The sequence below is a fragment of the Dipodomys ordii genome, unplaced genomic scaffold (genome assembly GCF_000151885.1).
Source record: "Dipodomys ordii isolate 6190 unplaced genomic scaffold, Dord_2.0 Scaffold48, whole genome shotgun sequence".
NCBI lineage: Eukaryota > Metazoa > Chordata > Mammalia > Rodentia > Heteromyidae > Dipodomys > Dipodomys ordii.
Window position 1 is genome coordinate 9,031,808 of NW_012267264.1, and position 20,627 is coordinate 9,052,434.

General features: G+C 36.9%; 1 protein-coding gene across 6 annotated transcripts in view; it reads right to left on the bottom strand.

The window, feature by feature from the left end:
• Positions 1-20,627, bottom strand: part of St7 (suppression of tumorigenicity 7) — a 205,862-nt gene that overhangs the window by 35,598 nt on the left and 149,637 nt on the right. For all 6 annotated transcript variants that reach the window (XM_013020002.1, XM_013020006.1, XM_013020001.1 and 3 more), the window contains 2 exons: positions 19,746-19,860; positions 1,276-1,348 (listed from right to left, as the gene is read on the bottom strand). In XM_013020002.1, the coding sequence (XP_012875456.1) occupies positions 1,276-1,348; positions 19,746-19,860 (188 nt within the window). The remainder of the gene's footprint in view (positions 1-1,275; positions 1,349-19,745; positions 19,861-20,627) is intronic.

The window sequence follows — 20,627 nt, forward strand, 5'->3', positions numbered from 1 at the left end:
AACAAAAACCCCAGCAGAAGCAGAAAGCATCTTTCAAGGCAGAAGTTAAGTTCATCTGTCAAGTCTCTCTGTCTAAAAAGCTAATCTAAATTTTCTACAAGGTACCTGGGCTTAAGTGAGAGGAGGGAAGTAGGGAGGACTGATGAGGGCAGACAGTTGTAGGAAAAAGAGGAAACTAGGTTATAGAAGAGCGCACTTGGTTAAAAACAGAACTGGAATTTCAAAGGAGGCTCCCCACCCAATGTCAGTGCTGCCATGGAAGTTAAGTTGGCAGCTTCGGCAGTAGGCAAGCCTGCTTGGGCAGTTTGGCAGGGGATGTGCTTGCCCCAACTGCGGGGCGAGACACTTGCCCCAGGGAATGAAAAAAACAAAAAACAAAAAACAAAAAAAAAACCAGACCATGCAATCTCTTTCTCACCTCACACCCAGGGCTAACTCCAGAGCTGTGCTTGGCAGGCAGACACCACAGGGGAAGCTGTGACAACCCTGGCCCTGCCCTCCCAAGCTGGAGTCGCTGTGTAGGGAGAAAAGATGTTGCAGTAGGTACTGGCGATCTACAGGATAAAAAAGAATGAAAGAAAATTACTTCGGTCTTGAAGTGCACACACACTTAACAGCAAACCTGTCTGACACAGCAGAGGGTGGTTTCCTGTTCTCTGCTTTTCATTGCTATGGAAGGACTGCATTGGGGGAAGTATAAGCATTTGTGAACTCAAAAACAGTTAAGTGTTCTTTTCACCTGCCCATCTTCCTTGGATGAATAGAGTAGCTCTATATGCCACAGTCACCTGCCTGAATAAAATGGGAAAATGTCCCACTGAGAAGGGACGAAGTAAACAGACCCTATGTGGGAAGCTAATCTGGAATTCATGAGGCAAAGAATGGGAGATGATCATCCCTAAGGCCACATTGCATTACCCAGTCGTGGCCTACTGAAGGGAGTAGAATATGCAAAAATTGAATAGAAGAACAGTATTCTGCATAACTTCTAAGTAGGTCTTTTGTTACCTACTGTCTGTTAAAAAAAAGTCACTTCAGAGGCATAAAATTTCATATAAGTCCCTTTTTAGAGACCCACACACTCTTACAATACCTGGGGATACACATTTCCAAGTTCTAGTAGTGAAAGGAAAGATCAGCAGGTTTTGGAAAGTGCATGCTCACAAGCAGGGGTCTCACAGACTACGAGAAACTTCCAGAGAAAGTCCTCAGAGGGAATAGGTCTCTTTAAGTCTGCTCAGACATTAAGTACCGCGCAAGTTATTACTCACTTACTTGTCAGAGACAGCTCTTGCTTTGAGCAAGGCGGCTGTGTAGCATATTGTTGCTGACTTTGGTAAGCTTATGTCTGTTAGAGAAAAAGAAAATAAATTTGCATAAGAGAACAGTGATGTCTTTTTTAACACACATGCATCTTGGCAAACATGTTAATCAAATAAGGTACATTTAAGAATAGTTTAATCACTGCATAAGAACTTCTGCTACTTTTAACGAGAACAAAGTGGTATATGCAGATTTGGTCTTATTTTTGTGAATAATCCATGTTTCAAATCCACCAGGCTTGTTCTTGGACCATTGTATTCTACTCTAAAATATGCAATTTCTTATGTTGAGTTTAACCAGAGAATAGCTACTATAAGTTTAGTTACACAAGTACCAGGTGATATGACAAGTAAGCAGGACCTCTGTCAGTTATAAAAATTACTGAATAGGCATATGAAATACCACTGAGAAGAAAATCATTTTATTTTTTAAAATCCACACAGCTAAATTAATTATTACTTAGTGGCCAAATTTAACACAAATTTCTTTTTCATTAACTGTCAAGAAGCTCATAATCAGTTTGCAATAGTATTCATTAAAAATGTCCAAGTTTAAGTCAGAAAATGTAAACACAAATGTCTCTAATGTATTAAATATGTGTGTGTGTAATTTGTAAAGAGTATATATGTAAAGGGTAGAGAAGTATGATAGAGCATGAAAATAGGAAATATTAAAGAGAATTTACAATTTTTAGCCAGTTACAATGGCTTTACACTATAATCTTAGATACTTCGGATTCAGAAATCAAGATCATAGCTTGAGGCTAGCTAGACAAAAATTAAGACCCCCCTCATCTCAACAAAAAGCTGAGTGTGGTGGCACACATTTACCATTCCAGATATGTGAGAGATATAAAAAGGGGAACATTGATCCAAGCTGCTCTGGGCAAACATCACAACATTCTTCCTAAAAAAGTAACCTTAGCAAAAGGAGCTGGAGCATGGGTCAAGTCAGAGAGCACCTGCCTACCAAGCATAAGGTCCAGACTTCAAACCAAAGTACTGCCAAAATAAAAAGGTATATCAAATTTGCCTTCACTCAAATCTGTGATAAGCTTCCTTTCATACGAAGCTTAATTTGTTTCCAGAAAAACAGTTCCTTACAATACTAAGGAAATTGAAGATGGGCCAGCCACCAGTGATGTATGCCTGTAATCCTAGCTACTCAAGGAGGCCAGCCCAGTCAGGAATGCCTGTGAGACTCTTATCTCCAATTAATTTTTTTTTTAAAGCCAGAAGTGGAGCTGTGGTTCAAGTGGTAGAGTGCTAGCCTTGAGCAAGACTCAGGGACAGCACCCAGGCTGAGCTCAGGACCAGCAATAAGTAAAAGGGAGAGAGGGAGAGAAAGAGAGACAGAGAAAAAGAAGAGGGAGGGAGGGAGGGAGGGAGGGAGGGAGGGAGGAAATAAGGAAGGAAGGAAGGAAGGAAGGAAGGAAGGAAGGAAGGAAGGAAGGAAGGAAATTGCAGATGGAGTAGTAGGGTCAGGTAAGAGAAAGTATTTATAAAGGAAAAGTAGGGGAGCAGGGTAGAAAATAAATGTATTTAAAGTATAATTCCATTTTTTCCAAAATAGGAAAAATTATCATTTCTTTACCATCAAATTTATGCTACACCAATCCTTTCCTAACTCAAAACAGGTAAAAAGACATGCCACCCCCAATTGCTATGAAATTCACTGTGGGAAAACTAATTAGACTAAGGAAATAACGATCTCTCTTGAGATGTACAGAATGGGAAATAACCTTCTGTGTGGGTGATTAGACCAGAAGTGTACCACTTAGCCATAAACCTCTGTGTGTGAAAAGGTAACACCAGCTTCTGCGCATTCATCTCCCATACAAAGTGCCCCTAAATAGCCTACTAGAAAGGCAGCTATTTAGGACAAGCTGATCTTCAGATCAGCTAGCTCGTCCTAAGGCTCTGGCTTAGGACCCAGCCTTGTCAGGGGAGCAACAACAGCACAGCACTGATAGGAAAAGAGGTCTATGTGATCTGGATCTTGTATACTATATTCAAGCAGAATCTCACCACTACACACATACTATACAATGGTGTGCTTATGACTGAGAAGAAAAGAATGTCAGAATCATGGATTTGTCTTGTTACGCTGCCAATATCTAAACATGTAGCATTTTTCAGCTTGGGAAATCAATACAGGGAATAAATAGCTTGTTTCCCATGTTCTACTCAATCATTACTACTGAATGTCAATGTTTTTTTTAAAACTAGATTAACACATCCCTGCTGAACTTTTAAGAAAGTTTATCATTTTTAAGAATTATCCAAGGCTTGTTTCCACCATTCTTGGTAGAATCTATTTTTCTTAGGTCAAGCTGGCATTTCCTGTGAGTAGTGAGTCCTAGGAAGGGGTTAGGGCTGAAAAGAATGATCATAATCACTGAAAAGTGGTAACAAAAGACACAGCCCCACTTGATAACGTAATAAAATCTTTTGTTATTAATATTCATTGATCTCTAAGCAGTTCAAATTCTGTTTTCATGATTACCTAATCAATCAGATATTTTTCAATCAGCTGGAAATTCAGGAAAGAAGACACAGATGAAGTGCTCTATCAAAGAACTAGAGATGCTTAATCAAGGAAGGTCATAAATCTCAAATTGTAACCCGACATGCACTCCAAAGGGAGGACATCCACAACTAGAAAAGAAACACATCGCATTCACAAAGAGTAATATAATTATAGTACATTTTCCCCATTATTTTTTTCAGCTCTATTCCTTTCTTTTATTTAAATTCAATGACATATGTACATAGGAATAATGCCTTGAAATCAAGAACAAATTTTACAATCACATGGGGGTAGGTGGAACTGTAGCCCTATGACATATTCTACTTTTCACTAGTGAAGAGAATGCTCATTTCATGTCAAACTTTCAGACTAAATTGTGACATTATTCTCACTACTTGACAAAAAGTTAAGGATATTAAGAAAAGTCTTGCATAGCTTTCTTATTTATCTCTTTTCAGTATTGTCTTCTGATTCTGTAAAAACAATACATCTAGTTGAGAATGGAAATTTGTTTCTAAGGTGAGTGACAAATCACTTGAAAGAAACTGACCCTAACCTTCCATTCACACAGGGCTTCTTGTTCATAAAAGGAATCCCAAGATGGGGACACAAGAATTTTTATCTTTGTTGCTGTTTTTAATGTACTATGTGATTTTTTTGTTTCCTTTGTATGTTCTTCCCCTATAACAATTTTCATTTTTTAAAGATGATGCGTATCTCTCTGCCGAGTACTTTGATAATATAAATGGAAAATGTTTACATTTTGCCAGCCTAATAATTTAACTTTTAAACTTTAAGAAAATAATCATGACTCATGAGTGTACACAGAAGCTTCTCATCATAACATCATTTTTAATGATGGAAAACTGGAAGCAGACTCATTTCTGGTTGTAGGATACTGGTAAACGTGCTGTACATTCACAGGGGTATAATTCATGTAGCATTAAATCATGTGAAGGGAAGGTAGTGAATGATCTGGGTAATGTTGCAGTGTGCATAGAGCAGTAAGTTAAATAAGTGCTTTAAATAGTGGTTGAGAATCATTTATGTGTAAAGAGATAAAAGGACTCGAATAATATATTATTCAAGTATCAATAGTGTTTTTTCCTGGGTGTGTTACGATTACAGGCATTTTCTTCTGTGGATTTTTTTTCTAATTCCCAAGTTCATGTAACATACATGTTAATAACTGAAATTTTAAAGAATAGTCGTAATAGAGTGACAAATTCCTTCCACAAAATATCTGAATCAAGTTACAGGCAAATACACCAGCCAGAAACAAAGGTATGAAGTGCTGTTACTATGCAGTTCCATCTTTGTGAAAGTTTGCATACTTTTGTCATGTGCCCCCTCCAAGACTTCACTTCATTAGCATATTTTAAACTAATAACTTTCATATCCAAACCAGAGGCAGAAATTGATTTTTGGCTCATTTTAGGAAAACCCCACAGAAGAAAATTTACTGGAGATTACTCATTTCATGAGCCCTATACTTCTTTCATTCCTGCCACTTCAAAGTTGAGATTTATTTATTGTAGCCTTTTGTAATTTTAAAATTTATTGTTTTGCCATAACAATGAGCTCACAGGAATGTGTAAAGATAGTACAGATAGTACAGACAGTACAGTACCAATCAAAGTGGCAACTCAGCTTCTCCCTATGGTAGCATCATGTATAGCATATGTGTGTGTACGTAAGTATGTGCCTATGTATATCAACCTTATGTAGCACAATATCAAAAAGTAAGAAACTGATGTTACTACAGTACTTGGTACTTTTTCCAGCATTTTACATCCATTTAAGTGTACATCTCTATGAAATTTTTTCCCATATCTAGATTCACATACCATTACCACCACGAAAATGCACAACTGTTCTATCAACACACACACACACATACCCCCCCATACAACACACAAACCTTTGTGTTAACTTTTTATATTTGTATCCTCGCTGTCACCCTCGTTCACTCATGACACTTATCTGTTCAATATAATTTTGTTTTCCTACCATGATTTCGGGATATTCTCAGTAAGGAAATGGATTTTAAAAAATGATGCAGAAAACAACTCTTGATAGTGATAAAAGCATACTGTCAGAAGTGTTTTTTAGGTTTTGGTGGTGCTAAGATTTGAACTCGGAACCTTTTGCCTGTTAGGCAGGGGCTATGCCACTTGAGCCATACCTTCAACCCTTTTGGCCTTAGTTACTTTTCATATAGTATCTTATGTTTGTGCCTGTACTGTGGTCTACCTATTTATGTTTTTGTATAGTTGGGATGCATGTGTGTTTTGTCACACCCAGCTTGTTTCATTGAGATGGGAGGGGGATGGAGGGCAGGTCTCACAACCCATTTGCTTGGCTAGCCTTGGGCCCCAATCCTTCCACTCTACACTTCCCACTGTTGCAGCAAATTGATTTTTTGTCTGTTTGTTCCCTTTGGTAGTATTGGGGTTTGAACTCATGTTTTATGCTTGCCAGGCAGACAGTATATCTAAACCAGGCCCCCTAGTTCAGAAGGTATTAGCAGAGAACAACAAAGTCTGCTTTCCAATATTGCCTGTGATTTGTATAGAAATAATTTTTAGAAAGGGACACAAAAATCATTTTCATTCATCTACTGAGGGGCATCTGGGTTGGTTCCATATCTTAGCTATGGTAAATAATGCTGCAATAAACATAGTTGTGCTGGTAGCTTTAGTGTGGTCTTGTTTGTAAACATTTGGGTAAATGCCCAAAAGTGGGATTGCTGGGTCATAGGGGAGCTCTATGTGAAGTCTTTTGAGGAACCTCCATACTGCTTTCCAAAGTGGTTGAACAAGTTTACATTCCCACCAACAATGAAATAAGGTTCCTTCTGTCCACATCCCCTCCAGCATCTGTTGTTGTTAGAGTTCTTGATTTTTGCCATTCTAACTGGAGTGAGGTGGTATCTCAAAGTTGTTTTGATTTGCATTTCTTTTATGGCTAGGGATGTTGAGCATTTCTTCATGTGTCTATTGGCCATTCTTCTTTCTTCTTCAGAGAAGTTTCTCTTTAAGTCTTTAGCCCACTACAAAGGAGGAGGCTGCAATGATTGATAAGAAATGTATGCATTATCCTGCCCATGTAATTGTAACCCCTTTGTACAGTATGTTCACAAAAAAAATAAAATTAAAATCCCAGAAAAAATCATTTTCATAAGAATATCTACTTTTTTATATAAACAGACCAAGATCATCTAGGGAGTTGCTAAGTGATAGTGTGTTCTTAGGTTGCACAAAACCTTATGGTTCAATCCTTAGCACCAGGATGAAAGAGAGAAAAAGAGAACTGAAAGAGAATATAAAAGGAAAGGAAGGAATGAGATGGTGCATAATTCCATTTCTCAATGCAGAAACAATGATTGTTAAATGCATGAAGCAAAGTTGAACTGCTGATATTAGCTGAGTTTTCCTTCTAGTTCTTGGCCATCTTGTAATCAAACAAGCCCCTTCCAAAATGGGGAAGGAAGCGATTTCTCCAAGAGGGTTAAGCTTTCAAAAATTAAATTGTCCTGAAAATCTTTCACTAAAAGCTACAATCTTTTTTATTTTTTGCCAATCCTAGAACTTGAACTCAGGGCCTTGGCACTGTCCCTGAGCTTCTTTTGCTCAAGGATACCACTCTACTACTTGAGCCACAGTGCCACTTCTGGCTTTTTCTATTCATACGGTACTGAGGAATTGAACCCAGGACTTCATGCATGCTAGGCCAGCACCCAAAGCCCCATTCTAAGCCTGTAAGCCACATTCTCAGATCAAAGGTTACCATCTTAAACTTCATACAAATAGAATCAGAGTATGCATTTTTTTGTGTCTGACTTCTTCCATTCAGCATATTTGTGACATGCATCCCTATAGAAGCATGTATCAGCACTTCATTCGTTTTCACTGCTGAGTACTTTTTCATTGTGTGCATATACTATATGTTTATCTCTTCTCTTTATAATTTCATTGAATTGCTTGTCAAGCTATTGTAACCATTCTTGTGTTTGCTTTAGAAAGAAATCTTTAACTCAGATATGGAAATGGAATTGCTGGATCAGAAGGTAGATATTTGCTGAACTTCATTTGAAACTGCTAAATAGTGTTCAAATCAGTTGCATGAATATCTGATGATAGAGAACAGGAAAGTGTTTACTTCAGAGCTAGAGGGGAGTTACTGGCTAGAAGAGAGTATGAGGCAACCTTCTGAGATGATGGAAAGTTCTATGCTTCACTCTGGGTGGTGGTCACATGGGTGTATACATGAGTAAAAAGTCATTGCTTGAGATTTGTCCATTACTATATGCAATTTATGTCTCAAACCATATAATCTATAGTCAGCTGAAGCTGTCTTCTCATATCAATCAAATCCTGCCTTTTGTCATTCTGCCCTATTCCATTCTAAATATTTATCTAAAAATCCCTACTTCTGTCTTCCATAATAAAACGGAATCTGATTATTTCTCAAGGCAACGCTTCAAACATAAAGATGGCTGAAATATCTCCAGTATACTATTCTATTCCAGGATAAACACCTCTAGCTCATTAGATGACATATTTTTTTGTTACTGGGCAATGAATGATCTCAAAAGATGAGAACCAGAAATCTAAATAATCTTCACAATACTCCAAACCTGAATCAACCCAGAGCTGGAGGGAAATGTGTAGTTTGAGAGCCTCCTGCCACCACATACCCCTCTCTGAATACCAGCAAAGATGGCCTCAGCTTGAGCAGCTGGGATCCCTCATTTGTCTGAATGATTGACTGTAAGGCCAACCTAAACCTAAGAATTCTAGTCAAGTTGATTTTAGCCAAATTCAGTTCTCTCTTTCATACAGTCCATGAAAACGTTCTGCAATTTTGAAAACCTTTGGGTAGGATTTCGTATTTGACTCCATTACTTTCTAAGTCTTAAAATTAAATCTGTACCATTAAATTTTAATGGTTTCAGCATATTAGTCATCCTTCTGGTTTAAGCTGCCACCCACCGCTTTGCTCCATCCATCCATTTTATGAGCATACCTTCCTCCTTGTACGATTATTACCATCGTCACAATTGCTGCAAACATCTACTGAGGAATAAATGACAGGCATTGGCACCAGCCATTGAAACTTACTATCTTATTGACTCAGAGTAAGGAAAAAAGGGACATAGAACAGTTAAGAGATATGCCAATATCACACAGGATAAATACGAGTTATTTTCAGGCCATAGGCTATCTTGCTGGCAAGATCTGATTTTAAAAATATTAACAATCAGGCTTGGTAACAGATGTTATTCCAGCCCTTGGGAGGCAGAGGCAGGAAGCACTCGAGTTCTAAGCCAGCCTGAACTAACTAGGAGATTCTATCTCACACAAATATAATCCAAAGAAACCAAAACAAAACAGAACTTCAATGAAATAAGAAAAACAAATAAACAAGAAATGTATAGAAAACTGACAAAAGCAAAACCAAAGAAAGAAGTCTGGGAATAGGATTTGAGAGAGCACCATTAATTTGCAATTGTCTGCAATGATTATATGCAAAATTTGTTAATTAGTTATTATGATCATGCTATCTAAAAATGTTACATTGCTCCATGTTACCAAAGGCTTTACTTAAGGACATAAACACTTGTATGTCATCCCTCTAATTTAGAAATGTGAGAAAATGGCTGTTTAACTGAATAAGATGCACACATTTAAATACTATTCTGTAAGAAAAAATATTTTCATATCCACATCTCTGATTTGTTATAACTTGTTTCGCCTATTGATACTGGATTTTCAGGCATCTCTTTCTTTCCTAAATGCTCACAAATTAAAATCATATCTTCTAAAATTTTTCTGGAACTAATTTATTTGCTGAAAAAGAACCAAGGGTATTAAAGGAAATAAAAATAAAATGAATAGCTGTAACTTTTTATTAATTTATAATACAGTATTTTCTGCTCCAAATAGTCCTATTGTAGGACAAAGGCAAAGAATAGGACAACAGCCCAGGGCTGCCATGGTCATTCCCCCAAAATCTTCTTAGATTAAGAAACACAAGCCCAAACATATGCAGTGGCACAGGCCTGTAATTTCAGCCATTGGGAGGCTGAAGGGGGACTGTGAGATCCAAGCTAGTCTGGAATATAGCAAGGTCTAATCTAGTAAGCAACCAAACAACTAAGGAAGAAAGAAAGCAAGGGAGAAAGAAGAAAGAAAGAAAGAAAAAAAGAAAAGAAAGAGAGAGAAAGAGAGAAAAAGAAAGAAAGAAAGAAAGAAAGAAAGGAGGAAGAAGAGGGGGGGAGGGAAGGGAAGGGAAGGAAGGAAAGAAGGAAATAAAGAAAAGGAAGAAAAAAGAAAGAAAAGGAAGGGAAGGAAGGAGGAAAAGAGGGAGGAGAGATGAAGGGAGGAGGGGGAGGAAGAGGAGAAGGAAGAGCAACAACAGGTTTTGTGTCTTGTTATTTATATAGATTCAAAGAACATATTTATTCCTAATATCTATTTCTTTTACTATTAATCTTGTTCACTTAAGGTTCTCTCTTTCCTTCCTCTCTTTCATTTTTAAGTTTTTTAAATTTTTATTTATTGTAAAGGCAATGAACAGGAGTATTAAGTAAGGTATGTACATAGCTTTTGACCTTTTCTGCTGTCCAAGATATATACTAGTGATTTCTTTTTAAGCACTATTACCCCCTCCCTCATTTTCTCATGTCCCCTCCCTACTCTCCCTGGGCCCTGCCCCGCCCCCCTTCCCCCTTCTCCCCCCGCCATAGTTGTAAAGTTCATTTCCAACATAGTGTCTAGTGAGTATCATTGTTCCATTAGTTCATCCTTTGTCCTGCTGTTTCTGTGATTCCCTTTCCCTTCTGAGGATCAGACAAACATATATAAATCAAAGCATACAGAAAACTAAAAATAAAACAAAAAATAGAAATAAATGCAAACATAATAAAAACCTCTTATTTCCAATTCTTGGCATTCATTTTGAACTGCTTTATTACAGATGGTCATATGCACCTAGTGATTAAGCTATTGTGATCCTCTGCTAAGAATACCATAGACATAGCCTAGTTATTACAAATGCTTCCTCTCTTTATTTGGCAGTAATGGGGTTTGAATTCAGAGGCCTGCACCTAGTAGGTAGGCATTCTACCACTGAATCATCCTTCCAGCCAAGTTCTGCCTTTTGCTAAGAATTTAATCCAGAGTATTTATCTTCTGTTTGATCAACTTTACAAGTAACTACAGTTGTCAGCAGATATGGATTTATCAGATGCTTTGATCTAACTATTCAAGCACTAATATCATGTGCTTTACTACCTTTAATATAAAATACAGGATACTCTGTTCCTCACATGTCATATTTTCCCCCTCCTGTCATAATTATGATCCAGAAAAGTAGCTAAGTGTTGATGAGTTTTATGAACCTCTTTTCTGTGTCTTACACTCCTTGAAAGAGTATCTGAGATTATGTGGGGTATAGATTAGCTTCAGTTTCCTGTGGTTAAGATAGCATCACACAGTAAATTAACTTATGTGGCTGTAGGTTAAAATAGGAAGTTTTGTTCACTCAAGAGACTAAAAAAAACAAAAACAAACCTGCACTGTGATGTGAAATGACTTATTCTCTTGTTTGGATCACCTATTTCCATGGTGTACTTTAGGAGTGAATGCTGTGTTTCTTTATCACTTTGTACCAATGACACAGAGCAATGTCTGCTGTTTGCTGAATGAAATAATTTACTGGCATTTCAAATCCCTTGAAATTAACTTACTTTGACACGGCAACATTTACATCTAATGTAGCTCCTGAAGTCCAAAGTGATCAGTGTTGTTGACCAGTGTTTGAAGAATCAGAAACATAATATTCCTCAACATACATGTAACACCTTTATCTTTGCTTGTGGTAGTCCAAAAAGATGTATGAAATTGTACTGGTGCTCTAATCTAGATGTCTATTATAAATATTAGCAAAATAAAAAAAACAGGAAGGAAGCAAAAAAACAATAAAAACCAAAAACAAGATTAAAGAAAAAAAAGATTAAAGAAAAGTAGAAAAATCCTTAGACAGAAACAAACCACACCTCACTAGCTCCACCCTTTACTGGAATGATGCTTCTGAAAGAAAAGGTTATTTTAGGGACTCCTGAATTTTCAAAAGTCATGAAGAACTAATAATGGCAAAAATTAAATGCAATAATCTTGGAAGAAAACTCACGGAGCAAACCTTCAGGTAAGATAAAGTAATTTCAGTGATAACCTTATTTTTACATCATTTTCTTTTCTTCGATAATTCTTATACCAGCATATGAGAGAAGGAAACTAAGATCAATTCTGAGAGTACTTTTAAGGAGAGAATCCAGTAGATAAGTAAATCCCAAACTAGCAAAAAAACAAGGACATTATATCATAGCGACATTTCCAGTTACCAATTCATTCACTAACCAGAGATGTTTTGAATGACAATCCTGGAACACAGGGATTGAGGTCAAAGACTTTTTCTGCATGTTTCAAATAGATGCACTGAGCATGTGTTCATCTTCCACAATCATGTGTGTGTGTGTATGTGCATGCATGCACATGTATGTTTAACATCTTTCTCCATTAGAATAAAAACAGAGAATAAGTCATATTCATCCCTGAATGTAGAAACTGAAAAGTTTTTTTTATCTGCAACATATTAAGGATATGCTGAACCCTTGATGAAATACTTTGAAAAAAAAATGTCCTAATTATCCTTTGCATTTCTTTTCTGTACCTAAGTACATCCCTAATTCAGAATTCCAAAATCCAAAATTTTTTAGAATGCCACTAGAAACACTGCAAGCATTACTTCACCTATATCCTTTTTGTGGTCAAGCAACAAATGGGTATTATCTCTATTAGACAAACATACCTAAAATTCATATTAATTCAACCTATGTGGACTTCACAGATGCTTTTGGAGCCGTGAACCATCGAAACAAAAATGGAAAACAAATGAACAACAGCAGCAAAGCAGCTCCTTCACAGCCTGCTTATGGACTGTGGTATTCACTAGTGTCTCTGTATGTGATACTGTCTGCCATGCAGATCTTACTAAAATTTCTCCACTTACTTCTATTCATGACACAATGCAAAGAAAAAAATAGAAACACAGAATTCTACTCTTAAATTTTTGTATCTGTTGTTGGTTCCAGATAGTGTGAGGTCTTTTTGCTCCACCTCCAAAAAGCCAATCCAAAGTCCCCTTTCAACCAAAGGGGAAAATTCACTTAAGAAATAAAAAGGATATACAAGAACCTCAAAAAAAATGTGCAACATGGGATTTCAATGATTCAATCGAGAAATTCTACATGACCTTAGTAATTCTGGGCAGGGGGAAAAGTAGGCAACACTCATTCAACTACACCCAGAAAAATTCATCTCATGCTGCAAAGCCAAACACCAGATGTGATTTGCAGGTTTTGGACTGGATTACCCGAGGAGGTCTGTTGGAGGGCCTTTCTGTGGCTGGTGCCTTGGAGCCAAACACAGCAGTTTCCATGACAGTAATGGCTAGCTGGGGAGGAATGTTACCTTGGTAAATTATGATAACTGGGCAATAAGGATTACTAAAGCCAATATAAATTTAGAGAGTTTGTGCATGTGCCAAGTACGTGAATTACAGATGTATGCATTCACAAAAGGTCTTCATCATCAGAAACAGGTTTTCATGCCTGCAGTTCTCACTAAACTGACATCTATTATCAGAGCTCCTGCTCACTGCATATATCCTTTGTTCTAAGGTAACTGAAATGTCCAGTCCTCTTAGCAGATTGACCTCTTGGTGTCTCAATCAGTAGAGTATCTAGAATTAAGTTGTGCAGGGTCTTCACTTCTCAGTGACTCATGCTTACAAGCCTGAAACACAGACCCCAGATATCAGTGTAAATGATTATTCCTTCTTTGAAGTAGCAATGTGGTTCCTTTGCCCATCTGTTTTTATAAGAATTCTCTTTAAACGTTTAATTCCCTAATAGACTTCTTGGGGAAGAGAGATGGACTAAAAGGACTGACTATAGTTCAAACCTTCATTGCAAATGCAGCCTTATTTTGTGGTGACTGTTTCAGAAGCCGCCTGTGCCTGTGGCATTGAAATACACATTTAATGTTTTATGTTTGTTTGTTTGTTTTTTGTCAGTCGTGGGGCTTAAACTCTGGGCCTGGGCACCGTCCCTCAGCTCTTCAGCTCAAGGCTAGCCCTCTACACTTCAGCTACAGCGCCACTTCCAGTTTTCTGGTGGTTAACTGGAGATAAAAGATTCACGGTTTTTCCTGCTTAGGCTAGCTTTGAACCGTGATTCTCAGATCTCAGCCTCCTGAGTAGCTACGATTACAGATGTGAGCCACCGGCACCCAGGCTGATTAATGTTTTTTAGTATATATTTTTATTGTAAAGATACTGTACAAAGGGGTTACAGATTCATGAGTAAGGTAATGAGTACATTTCCCATCGAACGTTGTTACCCCCTCCTTTGTTTTCCCATACCATCCCTTCCCTCCCCACCCCTCCCCAACTTCTCCCTCCCCCCCCCTTCCATGCTGTAAAGTTCGTTTTCCACATAGTGTCTTGTACATCTCACTGTTACAATGGATCATATAAGGATACAGGTTGACACATTTAATGTTTGACTGAAAAGCATTGTTTTGCTGTGGACAAATCTTTCCTATTCTTGCTTATTCCTCAAACAGAGGAACAACAGATCAACTAAAAGACAGGGTATCTAGTGATCATTTCAAAACAATTATGATGACAGTTGTATCACTTATGCTGGGACAACAAACATTGTTTATGAAACTTCTACTTATAAACACACACTAGATATAAAAACAATATTAGAAAAGGCTTATTCTCTGAATAATATCAGCATAAAGTGATTCCCTATGATTTTCTTTCCAACTGTTTTCAGTCTACTAGGAGAAAAATATTTCCTTCAGCTTCAGAACAATATACTTGTACTGCTCTAACAAGTATATCCTTTGCATAAAACTATGACAGATAATAATGCTAATTTAGGATAAGTTCTATAGTATCAATACAAATGATCTTGCACTTAGACATTTGCATTATACCTTGTTCCTTACCAAGAAGCTAATGTACTCAAAATAGGGCAATCACTAAAAGACTTAATGGTCTAAGTATTGAAATACTGAAAAGAACTTAGATCCAAGAATTCCATTGGTTCAAATTTTATAAGGATGAAACCGCTTTGAGTCCAAAAAAACAATCAGAATGAAAATCCTTGGCACTTCCATTTTCAATCTGCCAAAAATTCAAGAATTCTTTGTACATGAGACTAGGCATTTCAGTTCTTATCAAATATCTACACATGTGTCTTTTTAAATTGCGAATGAATTACAATAACATGACACAATACTGGCTTTTGAGGTAACTCCAGACTGGGCTCTTATTCTCACAGTGCAACTGACAATTTACAATTATAAAATGTCAAGTATAGTGAAGTTCAAAGTAGCAAGTTGGGCTCTTTAGAACAGCTAATAGTTTCACAATTCTTTTTCTGACCTACACAGTTCCAAACACTTAAAATGGATTAAAATACTTTCATTCTCACAACAAATGGTCAACCGTGTTATCTCAAGCAAGTTAATTTAGCTTTTTTTTTTTTTTAATCCTTCACTCCATTTCCAGAGAAAGAAACTGAGGCTTGGAAGGTTAAGTAATTTGGGTTCACTCATCTAGAACTGGAAAGGTGGAGCCAAAGTTTGACCCACCTCTTCAACATGACCAATGATGGCTTTCTGGAATACCCAGGGATGGTTAACTAGAGGCAGGCTAAAACAAATGTACCTAAATGTTCTGTATAGCCTTCTCATTCAATTCACCTGTGCTCTAAGATTCTGCTAAACTTGAAATGTGCAAATGATAGTGAATAAGAAATATATGATTTATTTCCCACATTACTATCCTAATCTTTGAGATTCAAGTTTTCAACATAGTGGCCTATAAAAACTTCTTTAGAAGACAATCCAAAGCTTTCACAAGGCTTACAAACATCAGACTTTATAGCAAATGATTGGAAAAGAAAGATGATAAATCTAAAATTCAATGACCTCCGAACAGCAAATCTTTGTGATCAAAGAAATCAAGTGCAAGTTGATTGAAGATGAAAAATAGCATTTTGAAGGTAGCTTCACAAAAAGACAATCAATATAGATGAATATATTCATTGCTTAGAGAATGATTAGAAAGAAATCTTCAAAGACATTTTGGCATCACTAAAATTCTGCACCACTGCCTATCTAATTCATGCCTCTGTAAAATGAAAGAAGCATAGTCACTCTAGAAAGGATTACACTTACGGAAACACACAGGCTTTACAGTGAGCAATACTAGTGTCTGAATCCCAGATTTTAAGATGTCTAGAAATATACAGTCTTACAAGGTATTTAAACTCACAAAACCACATCTGATGAAATGGAGCAACTAACTCCAAGCAAGGTTATTGTGATGGTGTATGGTAGGTTCCTCCTAAAGTGTCACTCATAATAAGAATAATGGTATTAATTTAACAAATCAAAATATTGCCAAGAGCAGTGTGGGTGATGGCTAAAAGCAAAGGCCTAGACTGGATCATCTCGAGTTGCATCCTTGGTTTTCCTTCCCTCAGGATTCATATCATGCTCAACAATGTTTGTTCTCTTTTATAACATCATCTACATGTCTTTACTTTGACATTGTAGGTGCTTCCTGTGAACTAACCTCTCCCACACACCACAATTCTAGACTGGAACTAATGATGTATACACCAAATACTTGTGTGGTGAGGATAAATGAGTGCATCCATGAACACTTTGAATCATACCTGACACATTATAAGAACCCAATAAAATGCTAAGTGCTGCTGTTACTTTAGTCATTGTATAAAGGATATAGAACTAGGAACAAACATTTGTGTGTGTATATATAGTATAATATATATAATACATAATATATATTTACATATATATTATTTGTTGGTTAACACATTGGGAATCATGAAAATTTGAGGAAGACAAGATAACCCTACTTCAGACTAATGGATTACTTCAGAATAATGGCTGGAATAATATAATGTGAAACATTATCTCAAGGGCAAAATCGAAATTAGACTTCAGGTTACAAGGAACTTGTGACCAATTAACTGGTAATACTAGTAGAGACGTAGGGTTTCCAAAGGGCCTCACTGTAAGAAGAATTTGTGACTGTCAAGAATTTTCAAATTCAAAGCCAAACTTTTTTTAATGGTAAAGAAGAATTATGAAGCCAAGAGAATGTATTTCTTTCCCATATTCTTCCTACAAAGTATGCTCCAACTTTTTTTTTTCTTCATGTGTCTTGTCATTTTTCAAAATCCCTTTTTGCAAAGGTCAGGAAAGCAGCACTAATCTCATCAAGTCACTTCCCAACACACTACTTTAAAAGTTCAGCCACTTAACAAAATGTAATAAATAAGGACTGATGTACCCATAAACTATCCAAGAAACAGCTACCCAACCAGAGCATTCCAATTTGCAAAGATAACACACAATCGTGTTTTGGGTGTAGCTCCATGGAAGGGTTGGAGGAGCTGGAATTCAAAGTGCTTTCTCCAGCATTTCTGATAAGAATGATTGCATGTGAGCAGGGTGAAAAATAGGGTGCCCTTGAAGCTCTCTACTCCAAATACCCTAACATATCCAATTCCATGTGAAGGGGCAGGATCTTTGGATCTCTAGAAAATTTAGCAGGGACAAATTTGAAAGAACCCATTCTATGGTATGGGTTGAAACACAGAGACATGTTTTTTTCTGTTTTTTTTTTTTTTTTCCAACAGTCCTAAGTGGCTGCCGCTCACCCCTCAAGAACAGTAATTTCAGCAGCCACTTCATTATATTTCTACTGTAAATGATACAGGCCTGAGCCAAGTCAGCACCAAAGCTCCCTCCAGAATTCAGTTGAAGTTAGGTCATCTGCATTCTATTGACAACTGCTGAACTCCAAACCCCTAACAAGGCATCTAAGCAACAGTATGTGTCCTGCCACTAATGAGGCTCTTTTTCCATGAATAATGAACAAGAACATCATCTCTGTTGCCAGGTACACAACATAAACAAAGCTCAACACAAGGGCCTTGATATGGTGAGTTTGTTCACTTACAACAAAAAGAATTTTTCAAAGTGTGAGCCAAGTTTTAGTGCAGAGTGGGGCGGGCTGTTTTAACAAATAATGTGAACATATGTTATCAGAATCTAATAAATCAGCCTTCAATTGTTGTGGAACAGAGACTGTTCAAGGGGATACAGAGAGACAACGAATAGCTCCAAATGAGTTCATTTCTTTATTTTGCAATCAATTTTCTAACACAAGGCTGATGACTTCTGTAATGAACTGAGATTTTCATGAAAGGAACATTATGAGGCTTGTGATCTCAAAGGCTCTATTGGTCAGATACTTGTTCCTTTCAGGTTGAATTCAGGTCAGCACTGGCAATGCAAGCATGAACTCTGGTGGGACATTTGGAAGAATTCTTTGCCACCTGAACCTCTGGGCACAGGACTGGGTTTGTTCAAACTAAAAAAACCTCAGTGTATAAGAATTTGAAAGAACCTCTAAGTTAAGGTTAAACTATTGTTAAATGTTAACAGTGTGATTCTAGCATATAAACAGAACATAAAAGTGAGTTGCTGTGAAGGCCAATCTTCATTTTGTTTACTTTAAACAGGGCTCTGCAAATACTCCTCTTCCTTTCTAAAATCAGTTCCATACTATGTAGTGTATATCTTATTACACAGGGTGCTCATGTCTGCAGAAGCAAAAATGATGCCATCACTGGCTGAAGGCATTTAGTTTCTACCAATCTGAACAAGGATTCGGGGAAAACAGTACACACACAAAACAACAGTCTCACAATATTTCAGTTCCCTCCATAATAGGTGGTAACAATCCCAACCCATTTCAGAGATACCTTATGAAGAGTTTTTTGTCAAAAATGTGTTTGTTGTACATGTTTTGCAAAATCCTGGAAATCTGTGATCAGAATATTCTTTTTAAAAAAACCCAGGGCCTTGTGCATGCTGAGCTCCCTACCACTGAGCTAAATCCTCAGCCCTGAAAAATGCTTTATGTGAACTAAAGAACCCTACTAAAGACAGAACATTTTAGAAGGCAAAAATGATTTATGTTATCTCTTGTAAGATCAGTTTTACAACAAATCACATTTATTTTAAGGAGAGAGTAATTAAGGTAGTACAGGGCAAAGTTCTGCAGAGATTTTAGTCATGAGAGGTAAGGATACAGATTCTTTTTGTATGATTAATCCAATAGTGAATTCACTGGTAATAGCAATATAACCAGAGGAGCTATTAAATCTCTTGAGTACTTAGGTTTGTTTTTCTAGTGTAGTAAGAACAGACAAAATAGAGTAAGTTTGTAAGTATATAAAGGAACTAAATTTTCTCCCAATGAAGAAAATACCTAAGGTGAAGGAATATTATGTCATCTTCACTGACATACTGTGCTCTCCCATGTCTCAGGGCCACTGGCTGTCCTAAACTACTCCAGAGGGTCAGCATCACTGACATGGCATAGCAACAAGATCTCTAATAGTTGCTACTGCAACCAGGTCTGGGCACATTTAAATTGCTTCCTGACCGCGCAGGGAATCCAGCAGAGTTCACACAAAGCCTGACAGGGAGGGTGCCACAGAGTCTGCACAGGACAAATAGGAATGGTGTATAAGCCACACAATGCTATCTACTTATGCTAAATACAAACTTCTAAGATTGTATAAAACACTATCATAAAACCAGTTCATGTCTGAAAGCAGCATTTTCAAAGTGTGTTTCTACTCAAAAGGATCCTTCCAATGCAACTTCTGTGCTATACCAAGAAGAGAGAAAATACCAAGGACTTACCATCATACTTTGCTAAGACTGCCTGAACATCAGCATATGCTTGTAGTTCCAGAAGAGCTTCTAAAAGGTTTTCGTGGATGTTGAACATGCTCAGGAGAGGAAATTCCTTCATTAACTAGAAAGGAATAAACCAAGCAATGGTTAATATACTTAATATTCTTATATATTTACTGCATATACTTAAGATATATAACATGTTGTATAATATACATATGCATAGTAAACTATCAAGCATTACAAGAAAAGAAATATTTCTTATTTTTGAAGTATAATTGAAGGGGGTAAAGTAGTACAGTATAATTGAAGGGGGTAAAGTAGTACAGTATATGCATGTACAGAAATAACAATGAAACCCTTCTGTACAATTAATATAAACTAGTAAAAATGAAACTTAACTGATGCTGAACTATAATGTATTTCTATAACATGAAAATATAATACCTAAAAATAAACAATACTGAGTTATAAGCTTTCCACAATTATTGCTTTTAAAGCATCAAATGCTTATTTTTTTTTAATTCCAAAGGGAGTTTTCTTTAGAAAGATGGCAAGATTGAATATGTACAAATCTAAAGCAGGAGAATAACCAAAAGACAGAGGTTTTCATAAATACTGAAGATGCTCCCTAATGACAAAATGCCATAGAAAGACCAATAAAATGAAGGCTGAACACTGTTGATCAGCCTGGCAAAAACTAGAAGTGGGGAGAAAGTAGGAAAAATAGCTAGAAGACAAAATACATGAGAGAAACAGTATAGATAGGAACAGGTGGAGATGTTTACAAGTTCTTCCCTACTGGTCTCAGTAAAACAGGAGTCTAGACCATCTTCTGAGAATGAGGGGAGAGGTGACAGGAAGAAGTTTAAAGATAGGGGTGAGAGT